Below are 15,957 nucleotides of genomic sequence, written 5' to 3'. Positions count from 1 at the left end.
TGTTCCTGAGATAATTTCCTCCAGAAATTGCTATTTAAGTGTTTCATTTTGATACCGTCGCCATGTTAAAAATTGGAATAAATGGCGGGTCCCGTAATTTCACCTATTCTACACTGTATGTAATATGTATACAGATTATACTCTTTGCATGTATATACTATATGACACAAATTGACAGAATTCAGCACTAACAGCATATCATATTCTTCAGTTCTTGTCATAATGCCATAATCTTTATCTGTGTGCAATATTCCAACGTATGACGTGCACGTGGCGTTTGTCGTGGTGCGGATAACTAACTCGTCAAAGTGACGAGTTTCATGTCAAGTTCTTCTTTCCTTCCTTCCTTTTTGTGAGTCGTGTTCCTCTAAAATGTGTAAACATAACATTTCATAACTTTGACAACATATGGGCATTTACGTGAAGTTGTGCACCTCCTATTTTTGAATGACGTCATAGTTGCGCAACGTGACTTATGCGCAATTTTATGAATTTCAATGATTGATCATAGATTAAAAACCAAAAGTCATTTAGTATTGACACTTTGACAAAATTTAAGTCATATCAGGGGCAAACTTTCTACGGATTAAAAATGGCATGTTTGACAAGAAGTTACGCGCGCACGCGCATTTAAAATTTCAAAATGCGCAAAATTAATTTCTAATCAACTTTTTACGCGTTTCTTGTCATTTTGAGCATGTCAAAAATTCCCACGGGCGCGCAATTTTTTATGCGCGCGGTGCGCACATAGCGTTAAAAACATATTTTTTTCTCTTGAATTATATTTTTCAAGCCTTTCCCAGTGATTTTGAAAACAATTTAGACCTTTTCCAGTTTAAATAACGCCATACGAACACGTTGAATTAGACAATTCGTGCGCGTTTTTTATGAAAAAGCTTTAAAAATCGTCAAAATTATGTCTTTTTTTAAACAGTCATAGTTTCTAAAGTAAACCGTTAACCGTTTATTTTTATTACAAAATCTAGAAGTTGATGAGTTGTAGATATCGGATCATGCATCAATAAGGCTAAAAAAACATTGTGACGTCATCGTATGGCCACACGAATGTAAAATATAGGATTTTTGTCTCTTTCGTTATTGCTCATCACATTCAATGGAGCGCATCGCGCTTATCTGTATTCCTTTTTCTCCTACATTTATATATTGTGTAGGTCAATCAACTTTCTTTAGCATGAGATAAAAATATTTTAATTTTTATGACGTCATCATGCCTAAAAATTTTAATTACGTGGGTCATTAATTTCATCTTTACAGTAAATTTTAATCTGTAATAGCTCGTAAGAATAAAATGTGATAATCACGATTAAAACGTTTTCTGGAAGCTATTGGATTGTAGATACGAATTCATGTAAACATTTTGCCAATCGGATGTTGTGACGTCATCATATGGCCAGTTGAATAAAAAAAGTCGTATTTTCATATTTTGCGTAATAGTTCATCACATTTAAAAGGGTGCGCATCTATATTTTACGTATTCAAATTTCTTCTACACGTTAATATGTTGTTCCTGAGATAATTTCCTTCTGAAATTGCTATCTAAGTGTTTCATTTTGATACCGTCGCCATGTTAAAAATTGGAATAAATGGCGGGTCCCGTAATTTCACCTATTCTACACTGTATGTAATATGTATACAGCTTATACTGTTTGCATGTATATACTATATGACACAAAATTCAGCACTAACAGCATGTCATATTCTTCAGTTCTTGTCATAATGCCATAATCTTTATCTGTGTGCAATATTCCAACGTATGACGTGCACGTGGCGTTTGTCGTGGTGCGGATAACTAACTCGTCAAAGTGACGAGTTTCATGTCTAGTTTGTTTTTTCTAACTATAATGTCATAAAACATGAAAAATTACAATTTATATTAAAGTATGTTACGCCGTAAAACTAACAAGAGTAATAAATTAAATTAATGTAAGATCACGTCGCAAAACATTTCACTAGCAATGACGTACTTTAGCTTAAGTGTCATCGGAAATCATGTAATCAAGGAAGATTTTATAGGTTTCTTAACCCAGACATACAATACCCAAGATGGCGTTAAGTCGCCGCATGGTAAAACTGACAAGCCATTATAACTAAGTCGTAAATGCTACTGAAATTAGATAAAACAATTTGTTCCTACTTTTTATATCAGCTGTTAAGGCATTGACCTTTGGTTGACCCCCAGCAATATTAATAATACAGTGGCTTCTAACATATTTTAACAATTTAAAGTTGTTTAAAACACGTTAAAGCTTGGTTATCTATTTAGCAGATCCCAGGCTCTGCATCATTATAAGGGAACCAAAACACAATAAGTTGTCGTAGCCCCTGGAAGTTATGACATACGGGAAATAAATGCAGTCCCAGCATGTCTATCATTTTTATATCTCTTAAACCTCCAAGGTCAATTACTTATCCATGTTACAGCACTAAGAAAGTTCACAAGGGGAAATATATAAACTATGGCAAAACCCCTATTAAGGGGAAACTTTGTTGGGTCCCTACACTAAGGTTACTAAGACTGTTTTTTATTTATTTGGGGTTTTTTGGGGGGTCTTCTAAAATTGTTATATTCCTCAAACCTCCCTCAAAGGTCAATTACTTATCTATGTTACAACACTAAGCAAGTTCACCAATGGGTTTACAAGGCACAACTAGGGTATTACCAATAATCTATAAGAGAGGAATTTATCTGTAGACTTCAATGAAAAATAAGTTTATTTCTAAACTGTGAAGATAATTTCTAATGATTATTATTTACCACCAATAATAGATAAATGGACTTGATAATGTTGTGGGAATTACAATACATGAACAAAGTATACTATGAGACAACGATAATTACCATTCAATTACACTTATACTTTAAATCTGTGTTAGAAATTGGATAGCACCAGATGTACATCCACTGAGGAATACAACATCCTTTTAGGTACCGATTTAGGTGGCATTTAGAGAGAACACTATAATTATGGTTTGTAACAAATGAACTTCCAGTGTGTTAATTGCTATCACAGGAAAAAAAGCACAATAATGTTCAAATAAACATGGAACTTTATGGTAAACCTGTGTTCACACATGCACTAAGCATGACGGATACATAGCTCAAGTACTTTAAATGACCAAACATACCAGGCCTAGAGGATAATGATCACATAGAGACTAACAAAAAACTTTACAATATAAATCCCGAATTGTGAATTTAGGATTGTTTGGAAATCCAGGATTTGCAATTGTTGTTGTAATAAACATTAAGATAACTACATTAATCATGCATTATAATCCTAAACTAATCCTATAAATTAATGTTCTCTAATGTTATATCTAATACAAAATAAGAACATACCGTTGATTTAAAAAAACACCTCTATCACTAAAAACTGAACAATGGCTGTGCAATGATTATTATTATATGTAAACAAGTTGAAAGATTTTTTTATTTTATTTTATTTTATTCAGTTCACAACCAACAGCAATGAAACTGCCACTATGAAGTCATGAAACACAATTTATTTTTCTATCCAATTTGTCATACAATTACATTTCCACAAATCTTGAAACTTGATTATGTCTTTGTCTTAAGAATATTTAAAAACTTAATTATCAACTCTTTACTTGTTTATCTTTATTTTTACTTATATATTTTGTATGTTATTGTATTTTTATGTGAGCGATTGTGCCTGTCATGAAATTCTGCAAGGACCAAATAAATAAATCTAAATCTGAATCATTTGCCTAATATGTAGGCCCTACTGTCACTATGAAAAATTAAGCAATACATTTTTAAAACTTACTTTCTTTGGCTTGTTAATCTGAATCCTACAGAGGACTCACGGTTAAGACCAACCGACTCGATAGTGATGACATCATCAACGATGGCTTCTGTGGCTTGGAAGGTGACAGGGAAACGCCAGATGCCACCAGTGGCTGCTGTAATACACAACTGCACATCGTACCTATACAAAAGATGGTTGTTTTTAATGAATAGGAAGCTTTTATGGGATGACCAGTCCTTGGACCTAGAAAACAATCAAAATTATGTCAAGGAATCACATCTTAACTTCCTTGTATTCCCACAATGAATTGACATGACCTGGTCATAGGTCATTGGTCATCACAAATCAAAAGCTTCCATAACTTGGTCGTAGGTCATCGGTCATCAAAATCTATATCATGATAACCCTAAATTTTCCGTTTGTAATAAGACTTTGTTTATCTTGTGTATATGTTTGTCCTGTAAATGTGGTTGCCACATTTGAGAAAGCCCCTGCATCTAGTATCTGCCTCAGACGTGTTGGCTTATGCCTCTCCTCTGGTTTAGGGTGGGCACTGGAGAAATCAATGTTGGGACCAGCCAAAGGTGCTTTAACCAGTCCTGTCTTAGTCATCATTCAGATGAATGTAAGACTAATTGACATTGTCGTTTACGACAGAAGTCGGCCATAACATTTGAGAAAGACAGTGAATGAATTCACTTATAGTTATCCTTGGCAATGTACCTGAATTGAGGATTTAAACAAAAATAATAAAAATCCTAGGTAGAATTTGAAAAGTAACTTAATAATCGAATTACCTCATTACTTTAAATGGTGCGTATATAACATTGAATACTAGATTCACAATGCCTGTTAGTTTATCTCTAACTTTTTTCGCAAGGGTTAATGAGACACAGTGCTTCATTGCTGCTTCTTCTTCTTCACTACCATAAATCAATCTGTATGAAAACTCTTCTGTGATCTTGTTACCTAAAGATAAACGTATTTATTATTTATATATACCATCTTAACCATCTCACATTACCACAGTAACTACTGCAGGGAGAATGCCTCTCAAACTGAACACATCTTTTTCCATCCTTTATCGTATTAGTTAATGTACAGCGCTTAGAGGTTTCACAACATTAGGCGCTATATAAATACAGGATATTATTATTATTATTATCCTGTGTAGCTCTCAATATGCTAGCAAATGCTCTTTTATTTATTTTTTATTCGTTCAGAGACAAAGGCGTGTTCTCCCACCAACTCTTGCAATATAAATAACAATCTATAGTTGATTTTACCTTCTCCAACAATTACACCTTCTGTTTTTGATCTCTGCAGATCTTCTGGAGTAATCGACCTTGTCCTTATTGGTCTGTAACCAGTAGCAGAGCTTGGAACAGCACCCATCAGAGAAACTTCCAGATACTCCTCAATACGACTTCTTGCTTGACAACTGATCTTAGCTCCTTGATCGATTACTGGAAGGGATTCTGGGATTCCGTGTATTGGGTAAATCCAGCGGATCTGTTTCATACCGGAGCGGTAGTCTGCTTTATCTGCATACCTAAAAACAAATAATAATTAATAACAAAATAATAATTAAGGCAAGATTACATTGCAAGGCACTCAAAAATGGAATAATAGTAAATTTTAACTTATAAACCGAATAATGCATTTTTCAATTCAATTCAAATAACATTATTTTCGTCCAAAAGACAATAAGTAAAAAAAAATAAAAAGAGAAAGAAGTTTTCAATTAAATTAACAGAACAATAGATGAATAATTGGAACTGAAAGGCCACAAATGACATCAACCGGAAATATTAGAAATGGAACAGATTCCATATTCAACCTTTTCAAACCCATCTAAACTATGTTAAATTTACCATTGAGATTAAGGCAGTCATTTCTCAGTTATTCACCCCACATATTCGGTCCTAGTTATCATGGTCTGAACTTTTGGTGACCCTTAGGTTAATTTTGCAGAAATCAGAATAACATTATTATTACCAATTAAGTATAAAGATTTCCTCACCTTCGGCCATAAGGGTGATTAGGATCGACCGGCATTTCATACAACCAATCAGAATTGTCTATACGACGGATTGACATGACACACAGTGCCTCGTGTAAACGCATGTTACCAGGCACAAATGTAAACGGAACGTCTAGTGTAGCTTTTGGGCCAAGCTGAATGTTAGTGGAATGTTTGAGAAGAAGACAAAATGCAGAATCTGGATTGATTTGGTTACGTTCTTCTAGATGATCTAGATTGGTGTGAAGGAAATCTGTGTTATCTGTAAAAATAAAGAAACATGATTTTTGTTATATGTTTGTTATTGATATCTAGTTTGCAGTACATCTCTATATGTAGTAGGCAACCATATACATGGTGTAATCCAACCCTTCAAACGATAGGTTCATTATTCAATTCCAGATTTTACATGAACAATACCAACAATATCACATGCTAGACCCGGGGACTCCAACAGCAAACTCACTTTCGATGGGACACAAAGTTACATAATTTAAATAAGTAAAATAGATTGGTGAAAACCATAAATTGTTTACTTCAAATTCATAGTATTATACAGTAGAACCTCTATTAAAGGGACACCTTCAGGACCAAACTATAAAACCCCACAATTAAAAACACTGCAAAAATATTTTACAAACTATTAGATTGAAAGTTAACATACAAAATTCATAAAACTGTTGAGAATTCCATAGAAGCCATTACACTAACAGCTAATAATATTAATCATTACAAAGTATAAATAAGTTATCAAAAAAAACAAACAATACTACATTTTGTAATAAATCAAAAATATCTAATGATGCATGCAAGAAAACGAATATTTATAGGCTATTCATTATTAGAATTTATTTTGAATACCTCCAGGGATGTATATAAACCAAATATAAAATTTGTTAAAACAATATTTATTTTCACTACCTCCAGGGATGTATAAACCAAAATTTAAAATTTGTTAAAAACCAAGTTTATTTTCACCTACTCTGGGGATGTGCGAAATAAATTTGTTAAAAACAAAGTTCATTTTCACTACCTCCAGGGATGTACGAACCCAAAATAAGTCTGGGGTAATTTCAACTGGGAATGGTGAGGGTAATATATTTCACATCCATGCCATTTACGGTACCATGTTAATAATAATGTCACAATCAACTCACCAGTAAGGACAACATCAACAAAAACTGTTTCATTGGTTGGATTCCTGAATGGAATAAGTAGCGAGGTGTTTGAGTGTAAGGTGGCGCTAACGCTGACAGGATCTAAAGGCGCTGGAGTGAGTCCGGTACCAGAAGCAATGAATACCCATTCACCAAGCTAGAAAACAAAACACATACGAATTGTTATACAGTAGCATTTTAATCTTTGTATACCACAACCAAATGAATTTCCCTGGAGTTTGGGATAAGTTTTATTGAATTGAATAGGATTGTTGCTAGAGTTGCTGGAGTGAGTATAAGACTGTAAGGATATGAAACAATCAACAGAAGCAGTTTTGAATAGCATTTTATTACTTGTTGTTAATGGAATTGTATCGCCACACCAAGATGTAACTAGGGGAATGAAGATAAGCAAGGAAAAGAATTAAGTGAACAGAAATTGAAGTAGACAAAAGCTCTGTCTACACTATCAAACTCGTTTGACAAAAAAAGTGTGATATACCCAAATATGGTAGTAATATGACATCATCATGTCCATATATGGGCACATCACATTTTTTTGTCACATAAAGTTTGATAGTGTATATAAGATAAAGTGACAAAATACCTGGTGACAAGTGAATGCCACTTTAGCTGTGTGATTACTCTGACCAAGCGACGATGGCATAAATTGAAGAGGAACCTCAATCGTCGAATTAGGCGCCAACACAATCTAAACAAAACAAACAGTAGGAGTTAAAATCATTTATTTTAATAGAAACAATTCTTATGGTACTGCAAGCTGCTTTATCAATCAAGTAATTAATTAATCTTTTGATCACAACAAAGAAAAAATAGATGAGTTTTCAGGCTAATGCATTATACATATTGATGAATAAAGCAAATGATAGAAATAGGTAGGTTTTGAAGCCACTAATTAATGGAGGTAGAGCCTGCGGTCTTTAAGTATTGAGGAATAAAGTTGAACGAGGTAAGCAGTTACAGATTGTAATGTGAGGAATAAAGGTAGGCGTTTAATTACCGGAAAGGAGCCTGAGGTGTTTTACTTTTTGAGGAATAAAGTTTAACGAATTATGAGAGAGATATATGTTGGGGTTTTGAAGAATAAAGTTGAAAAGAATTAAAAAGAGAAAAGATAAAATAGACATGATTCCTAACTGTTTGTTTTCAAAGAATGACAGATAAACAGTGGCATAACGGCTTACTGGCTAAACCCAGGGCCCCCGAGCATGAGCAGAGTCCAATGCAACTTCCCAGTGTTGGAGGGCCCCTTAGGAGTGCTAAACCAGGGGCCCTCCAATGCAAATATCCAGTGTTGGAGGGCCTCTTAGGAGTGCTAAACAAGGAGCCTTTTCTCTGTGTGTTATGCCAGACAAACAAATACAGAACAAGAGTTAACAATACCTTATTATCATACTCGATGTCAATAGTAAAGTTGTTGGTATTGCTGCAGGACGGAATAAGCTCCAAAGTTTCTTCAGTTGGGTTACTGAGCGTGATGAACTGACGACTCCATTTACCCAACTCGCACTCCATGTGGGGTAACACCGTGGGTCCTGGGCTTTTAGATGACAGGTTTAGCTTGTACCAAAACTCACCAACTGCTTTGTTCTGAAATATCAGGCTAAAGAAAAAAAAAATATAAATAAATATTGAGAAGAAAAAATGGACAAGGAATTTATTCTGGTCCTCACACTGCTTAACTCAATAACTGGAAACAAAATTTGGATTAGCCCCTCCACGGACCAATGGCAGCCAGCAGCCTGCAGCACCTACCAGATCAGCATACAAGGTAGGTGTGATATTTAACTGCCTCATCTGTTACATTGGATGTTAAAGTAGTGTTACATTTATTAGGAGACACATTATTTTGATGTCAGTACAATGACAAAACATTACCTTCCATTTGATTTACCAATGACGGCTGGAGAGTAGACTAGCTGATACATTTTCCTTTGTCCAGCAGTTAATGATAGTTCCCTTTCTCCTCTTAGTCCATCACCTTCAATCAAGATGTCAAAGGTCAGATCTTCTGTTGTTGGGTTTATTATCTCCACTTCCATCACGGTTGCCGACTAAGAAAAAAAAATTGTTATGGTGGTAGACTTGAGAAAATGACAAAAGCAGAATTTAAATTATGTAAAAAAATGTAATTTTAAATACAGCACTAGTGGAAAATAGGCTTTAAAGGTTTCAAATAAGTTTTTAAAAATTAAAGTAACTCCACTCTACCTGAGCAGGACAACTAATACTAAGTATCTTCTCTGGAGGAGGTTTTGAACTTTGAACTTCGACCGAGTACCAGACTCTGTAACCCTTCATGTTTTCTCTAACACTGTCCTGTAAGCTTTCAGTCGATGAGGGCAGGCTTTTGTTTGATTTACCGCTAGACGCCCTCTTGGTTCCACTGGTGGCTCTGCTTCCTCTACTCTCAACATCACTATCGTCAGCTTTGGTATCCCTGTTAAGAATAGTTTGTTTATATTTTATATATATAATATATTTGCTTGCCTTCCAATCCCAAGATTGTAACTCAAGACTCTTTCAACTCCACTCCCCGAGCCTCAAATGAGAAATTATAAAATAGTAATTGTAATTGACAAGCTTGTTTTTGGATGCGTAATAAAAAAACTTTAAAAATGGAGAACTGACTCAGGCAGTATTAAAAATTGATAAAGCTTGCTTGAAAGATTTTGATACATACCAAAATAGACAGATTAGTGACTCACTTTAAATTAGCTGTACCACCAGCGACAAACGATAACACGCCCCTGAAGACACCGCGTTTCCATGGTGAAAATAAAATGACACATTCCTCATCTTTTCCGGGTAGGACCGTTATGGACGACGGCCCACTGACGATCGGAAGGTCAGACACAATGTGATATATAAGCTTATTTGATGTCACATTTGGAACTCGTATCATTCTCTGCACACTGTAACGACAATCAGAAAATACACACAAACAATTAATCACTTGGGCTTAAACAAAAGCAAGTATAATTAGCTTTATTTATTTCAAATGGTAAAGAAAAAATAATTGTTTCCATAATATTTCTTGAGAAAAAAATGTTACAATTGGTTGACCCATTTAATGGTATGGGTTAATGTTTGGAATGTTTCATGAATTATCACAAAGACTGTTAACAGTTATGATTAACATGAAATGTGACGTTATTGATCCTGTATATAAAGCACAAGTAAATGTTCTGATACTAAATATTTAATGTATTATTATTATTATTTCAGTTTTTCTCTTTCCATTTCCAATTAATAGTACAGAAGTCCTATTTAGGATAATACACCTTTCCCAAAACAGGTCATTTTATGTTTTAACACTATGGCCCTATTCAGAAGACATCCCTATTTAGGGTGGTACTTTATTTGGTGCCGAAAGTGTCCATACTGAACTGTTCTAAAACTATGACCAACCTATTAAAAACACCTCTATAGATACTTTGTTTGGTCCCGAATGTGTCCCTTAAATAGAGGTTCTACTGTGTTTTCTACTGTACTGTTCTAAAGCTCTGTCTACACTATCAAACTAGTTTGAGAAAAAATGTGTGATGTGCCCAAATATGGTAGTGATATGACATCATCGTGTCCATATATGGGCACATCATATTATTTTGTCACATAATTTTGATAGTGTAGATAGAACTTTAAACTTACTTTGATCTCGCTTCACATTCAACTGTGATATGATCCAGGGCCAGTGGTTTCTGTCCTTCGCCCTTTAACTTAAAATAATGCTCTGTTCCATCTTCGGTGTTACATAATATGAGTTTACCCTATGGATGTAAAAACATTGTGACAATCATTACATGTAAAAGCCTAATAGAGATTGTGCCACAATACATTACAATTTGATGACAGAACCGTGTTAAGGTAATTATTTGTACTAAAAAAAAACATCAGATGTATTATATAATAATTATTTTCACACATTTGACAAAAGGGATAACACACAACGAGTCAAAACACTATATTCACGGCACTTAGATATTCAATTAGTAAAGTACATGTACGTCTCTATGAGCATAATGGAAAAGTGCGTCAACATTAAAACGACGACCGAGGGAAAAAAAACAGCAAGCCAACTCAAGTCTACTTAGTGCATTCATTAACATTGCTTTAAAACACTTATTTTTGACTATTATGCTTTCATATTAAGTGACATTTTTATTGTGTTAGGTGACAAATGAGGTGCATCAAAAATGCCATTCGTAAAGATCTCACCATGAAAGTGTGTGCAAATGATAATCTGGAGCCATGACATAAAGGCTAGCATTTTAAACAAAAATGTAATAATATTTAGTTTTATGTACACATCCTTCCACTATATTTCAGTTCAAAATATATGAATCACCTTCCAAAGATACTTTCTTCCAATATTTTATAACACACCTGCTTGTGATCTTGCCATTTTGATTGATTAATTACGCATCACATGTCATTTTGATTGGTTAAATACACATCACATGTCATTCAGAATTAGCTAGGGCTAATTCTGAATGGCATGAATATTTACTGCTCTATGAAATATTTTATACTATAATTTATATAATAAACATTATTTTAAATTCATAATAAAGTACTGTAATTGAACACATTAATTACATAAATCTTGTTGATTACTTTAAAATATGAATTTAAAAACTGTATCATCACATTACAATAATCAATTTAGCCCAACAGCAAACTTATGACATGGTAAACAGGGAATCATAAATACTAGAAAGGGCAACCTGGGGGTTGTTTCTTGACATTTTCAGATAAAGGGATGTTTGACATTCAAAGATGATAAACACAATCTCACTAAAGGTTGTCATAAATATGAATGACACATTACTTTTAACTATCAACGTCATTTAGTTTTCTAAAGTTCATACAAAGGTGTTGTTTGCAATGTTTTAAATTACTGATCATTTGTTTTTATAAGATTGTAATAAAAGTGAATTAAACTGATGAAGGGCTAGTGTTGCCCCGAAAGCTCTGCTAATTTTTCTGGATGTTTTACTTTATCGTTTTGATTTAGCTTTTTATTTTATTTTGTATCTCCATTGAGAACCAGCCACTAATACCCACAGCATTGTCATTTTTTCAGTAATTTGCCTTTAGATTATTGAATTATAAAATATTATATTAGTATTAATAATAGTAAATTAAATCAAATTACCTCAATTACTGATTCAAAAGATGGTCTAAACATAAGCGGGTAAAACGTTGTCTGCATTGCTTTTGCTAGGATGAAGGGCGGGCCAAAGAAACCAACGCCCTCAACACAGGCATTTAACGGCCAGTCAAAATTAGTTTGGTTAATCTACAGTATAAGAAAGTAAAGTAAAGTATTTTTGCTATCAAAACACAGTCACCTCTCCCAGACTCTTTAAAAACCGGAAACTCTAAAGCAGTCCGAATTCACTTTTTCAAAAACGCATTGCGAATACCAGACTTTCCGGAAAACTAGACATATTGGGCCAGCCCTGGTGTCTGGTATTGGGAGAGTTGACTGTACCAAGTTTCTAGCAGTCATAAGTGTTAAACCAGTTAAGTTTGAAAGAATTATTTTCCCTTTTTACATTTAAAATGAATGACATATATAGATAGTGGTTACAAAAATCTTGCCAACACAGTTCCATTATTTAATTTATAAATTTCATTAGTGAAAAGGTTCATCTGGAACTTTTATTTGTATTTTTATAGGATTCTTGTTTTCAACGATCCAAAGATAAACTGAACAAGAAGTCTTACAATTGGAATATCCTGCGTAATTGACTGATGAACAGGAGCGGTGAACTCAATCTGAGCGGCTGTGCCTTCAGCGCTGACCGTACACTCCAAATGGTAAACTCTGATGTCATTGGACGATCGAAGCACCAACTGACAAGGGTAGTGTCCGGGATCTTTGGGAATAAACTGGACAGGTAAACGTACACTTCCCTCATCAAGAATTACACCTAAAAATAATGAACCACAGAATGTAAACAAAGCATAATTCAACACCTCATATACAAGTCAATACAAAGTAGGGTCTCAAATAGTGGCTATTCGACTCTTAAATTCTTGAACCTTGACTCTTTTTTTTTCTTTTGTACTGTGTATTGTGATATTTTGTATATTTTGTAAGATCATTTTAATCCAGACCTTTTTATTTGAATTGCCCCGTGTGGGATGATTAAAGAATTTTGAATTGAATTGAATTGAAATGAATATGACACAACTCTAACCTTTTGTTCCAATCAGTCCCACTGATGACCTTTTGGCAACTTGCCCATTTCTCATGACCTCTTGTGCTGACCGAGCCTTGACCTCTAATGGTGACGGCATCGTAATTGAAGAAGGAGCAGAAAAATACTTTGAGCTTGTTTCAACGACAAATGTTTTTGACTCCGGCTGCATTTTGCCAGACATCGCCAGTGACTGATCAGGAATGATCTTACTGTCTGACAATCCCAAAGCTGCAATAGCAGCCGTGACGGTTGCAGCGGCTAACGTGCCAGTCTTTTGCCGCCGCTTGATTTCTGTGGTGTTCATACGCTGCTGGGCCGCTATGACCAGCGCTTGTTCATAGGCCGAGTTTGTCAGTGGAATGGTGAGATCTTCTTTGAGTGCTTGGTTGCAGTCACACCGCCAATAGATAACTCGATCATCACCGCCATACAGACCTCTCCCGGTGCCTAATAAATCAAAATGGTAACATTGCGAGAATTAAAATATGCCTTCATGGTTGTTTTCATTTCAGGATATATAATGTTATCAAAATTGATAAATGGGCTACAATTGTCATTTACAACTCTGTCTTGTAACAATAAATTAAAATTGAATTGAATAATTCCTTGAGGAATTATAGACTTCAAACTTAAACATGATGATTACAAACTTAAAGTTTAGTTTAATACTAAGTAATTGGTTGACCCGACCCCTCTAGACACATCATACCAACCTGCAGCAGCGGCACTGCTTATTCTAACGCTATGTTTACTTGGCGTAAACGGTAAACACGATGGTAGTGGTAGAAGTGCCGTGGCCTCAACAGAGTACAGAAACTCTCCGACCTTTTCGTTGATGAACAGGACAGAGCACTGGCGCTTGCCGACGTTGAACGGCAAGAAATCAATTTGAACTGAGGTGGTACCATTAGCTTCTATGTGAACCATTTTCTGAGAACAGAAGAATGCGCTTACCAGGCCATTGGTATCTGCTAATTAGAAAAAAAGAATAATTAAGAATGTATTTACCAGACCATTGGTATCTGCTAAATAGGAACAAAAACAAAATAACAATACATTCATCCAATAATTACCATTACCATTACCATCATTTCTCTTTATAGTTTTTATTTTTGAAAAAGAAGTCTTAAAAGTTTTAAAACCTATATATTTGCATATATATTGTATTGGTACCTCAGTGGAGAGTAAACTAACGTAACTTAAAATCTAGTTGTTTAATGTAAGTTTAAGAATATTTAAGTCATTTTATTTTGCCTAAACCAGTATTAAACTTGAACTATTCTTTTCATGTTTTGTTTTCAATAGTTAATTCAGATTTGCCCTCGTTAGCAACTTGCATATAATAATTATTCAACTAAAAAAAAAATTCGTCAAGAACTCGATCACCCTCTAAATAAATTATTTAAGCTTAGCCAAACTGGTAGACTGATCACTCTGAATCAAAACACTAAACGTTGCCGACAATCATTTGATTTATACAATTCTATTTATGTATTTAATAGCATAGCATTTGTTAGATCTCTGAAATTTCTTTGTTATTGTATCTATATCAAATGTAAAGCAATCAACCAAATTTCATTAGTACCTTGTTGTATAATAAATGACAATAAATACTATCGTATCGTATCGTAAAACTAAAAGAAAACATACTTTCTTTCTTGTCTTTCTCAGTTTGCATATCCTCTACTGTTGGCAATGTTGGTGTTTGCTCTACTCTCTGTCCGTGATCAACCCGTGAGCGCACTTTTTTGGGTTTGGTTTTATCGGTCTTTGTTTTCATCAAACCGGTAGTTTTACTCACAGACGGCATCGACGGGAATGTGTCATTTGCTTCAACCAGAACCATTCGGAACTCACAATCTTCATCGAACGGGTTGACAACGTCGATTTCTACTTTATTTAGTTCATAACAAGGGGATTCACACTTAATGGTAGCCTGCAAAATGTAATAGTATTTATAAAAACCAAGGCATAGAAAAGCACAAGAAATATACTGGGCATTACTATAATGCTAATGTCAAACAAAATTTGTAATTAATTGACTCACAGAGGGGGTAATATTATCAATGGAAGTCCTCAAATTGAACACCAATGTTGTACCACAAGCTGATCCAAGCCGTCTTCCAACTAGTACCAACACTCCCTCTGCTGGTCTAAGAAATCTGCTAGTAAACTCCACCACTAGATCATAGTTACTTTTTGGTGCAACTGTAATCTGTTTAACATGTGGTAGTCGGAAGTCTTTCGCATCCCGTCCAGCAATGAATGAATGATAGATCAACGGCTTCTTACTTGGATTAGTTAACCGAACCTAAAAGAAATAAAGCAAAAATAATAATAATAATGTATTAATTTTTTTTAATTAAAGAAATAAATGTTTATTTGACTTGACTTGACAAGAATATACTTGTTTTTTAATTAAATGTTCTAACATGTACAATTTAAGTGTAACTAGTTTGTTTATTTTTGTTAGTATTTAATCATTTCATATCGTTTCCGTTTCCTAATTGCTTTAACAACATAAATCTTGTGTTGAAGAAGATTACTGCATCAATTTAAATGAGATAGGCAGACAGAGAATAAAGCTTTACAGTACCATAAATAACCATGCTTACATAACACACATCACGCCATATAGGATAAAAACAAGTACAAAAGCTAAAATCAAGAAACTTTAGGAAGGAAAGTTAGACAATGTATCATTTATTGCTTTGTAAGTGTGTAGCTTTTTTTTTTAGTTTTAAAATAAAATA

General features: G+C 34.2%; 1 protein-coding gene across 2 annotated transcripts in view; it reads right to left on the bottom strand.

Annotated features, from left to right (window-relative positions):
• LOC144848674 (cilia- and flagella-associated protein 47-like) overlaps positions 1–15,957 on the bottom strand; it is a 39,838-nt gene that overhangs the window by 3,792 nt on the left and 20,089 nt on the right. Inside the window, exons 32-48 of one of the 2 annotated variants that reach the window (XM_078705510.1) lie at positions 15,252–15,515; positions 14,855–15,140; positions 13,918–14,175; positions 13,202–13,651; positions 12,726–12,931; positions 12,151–12,294; positions 10,644–10,762; positions 9,701–9,907; positions 9,204–9,432; positions 8,871–9,046; positions 8,376–8,595; positions 7,579–7,683; positions 6,972–7,128; positions 5,815–6,076; positions 5,078–5,343; positions 4,589–4,760; positions 3,810–3,971 (exon numbers count right to left, since the gene is read on the bottom strand). In XM_078705510.1, coding sequence (XP_078561636.1) covers positions 3,810–3,971; positions 4,589–4,760; positions 5,078–5,343; positions 5,815–6,076; positions 6,972–7,128; positions 7,579–7,683; positions 8,376–8,595; positions 8,871–9,046; positions 9,204–9,432; positions 9,701–9,907; positions 10,644–10,762; positions 12,151–12,294; positions 12,726–12,931; positions 13,202–13,651; positions 13,918–14,175; positions 14,855–15,140; positions 15,252–15,515 — 3,683 coding nt within the window. The remainder of the gene's footprint in view (positions 1–3,809; positions 3,972–4,588; positions 4,761–5,077; positions 5,344–5,814; positions 6,077–6,971; positions 7,129–7,578; positions 7,684–8,375; positions 8,596–8,870; positions 9,047–9,203; positions 9,433–9,700; positions 9,908–10,643; positions 10,763–12,150; positions 12,295–12,725; positions 12,932–13,201; positions 13,652–13,917; positions 14,176–14,854; positions 15,141–15,251; positions 15,516–15,957) is intronic. The other variant, XM_078705511.1, reaches the window with a different exon arrangement.

Source organism: Antedon bifida, chromosome 7 (assembly GCF_963402885.1).
Source record: "Antedon bifida chromosome 7, ecAntBifi1.1, whole genome shotgun sequence".
NCBI classification, from domain to species: Eukaryota; Metazoa; Echinodermata; class Crinoidea; order Comatulida; family Antedonidae; genus Antedon; species Antedon bifida.
This window is presented reverse-complemented; position numbering and strand designations above follow the sequence as displayed.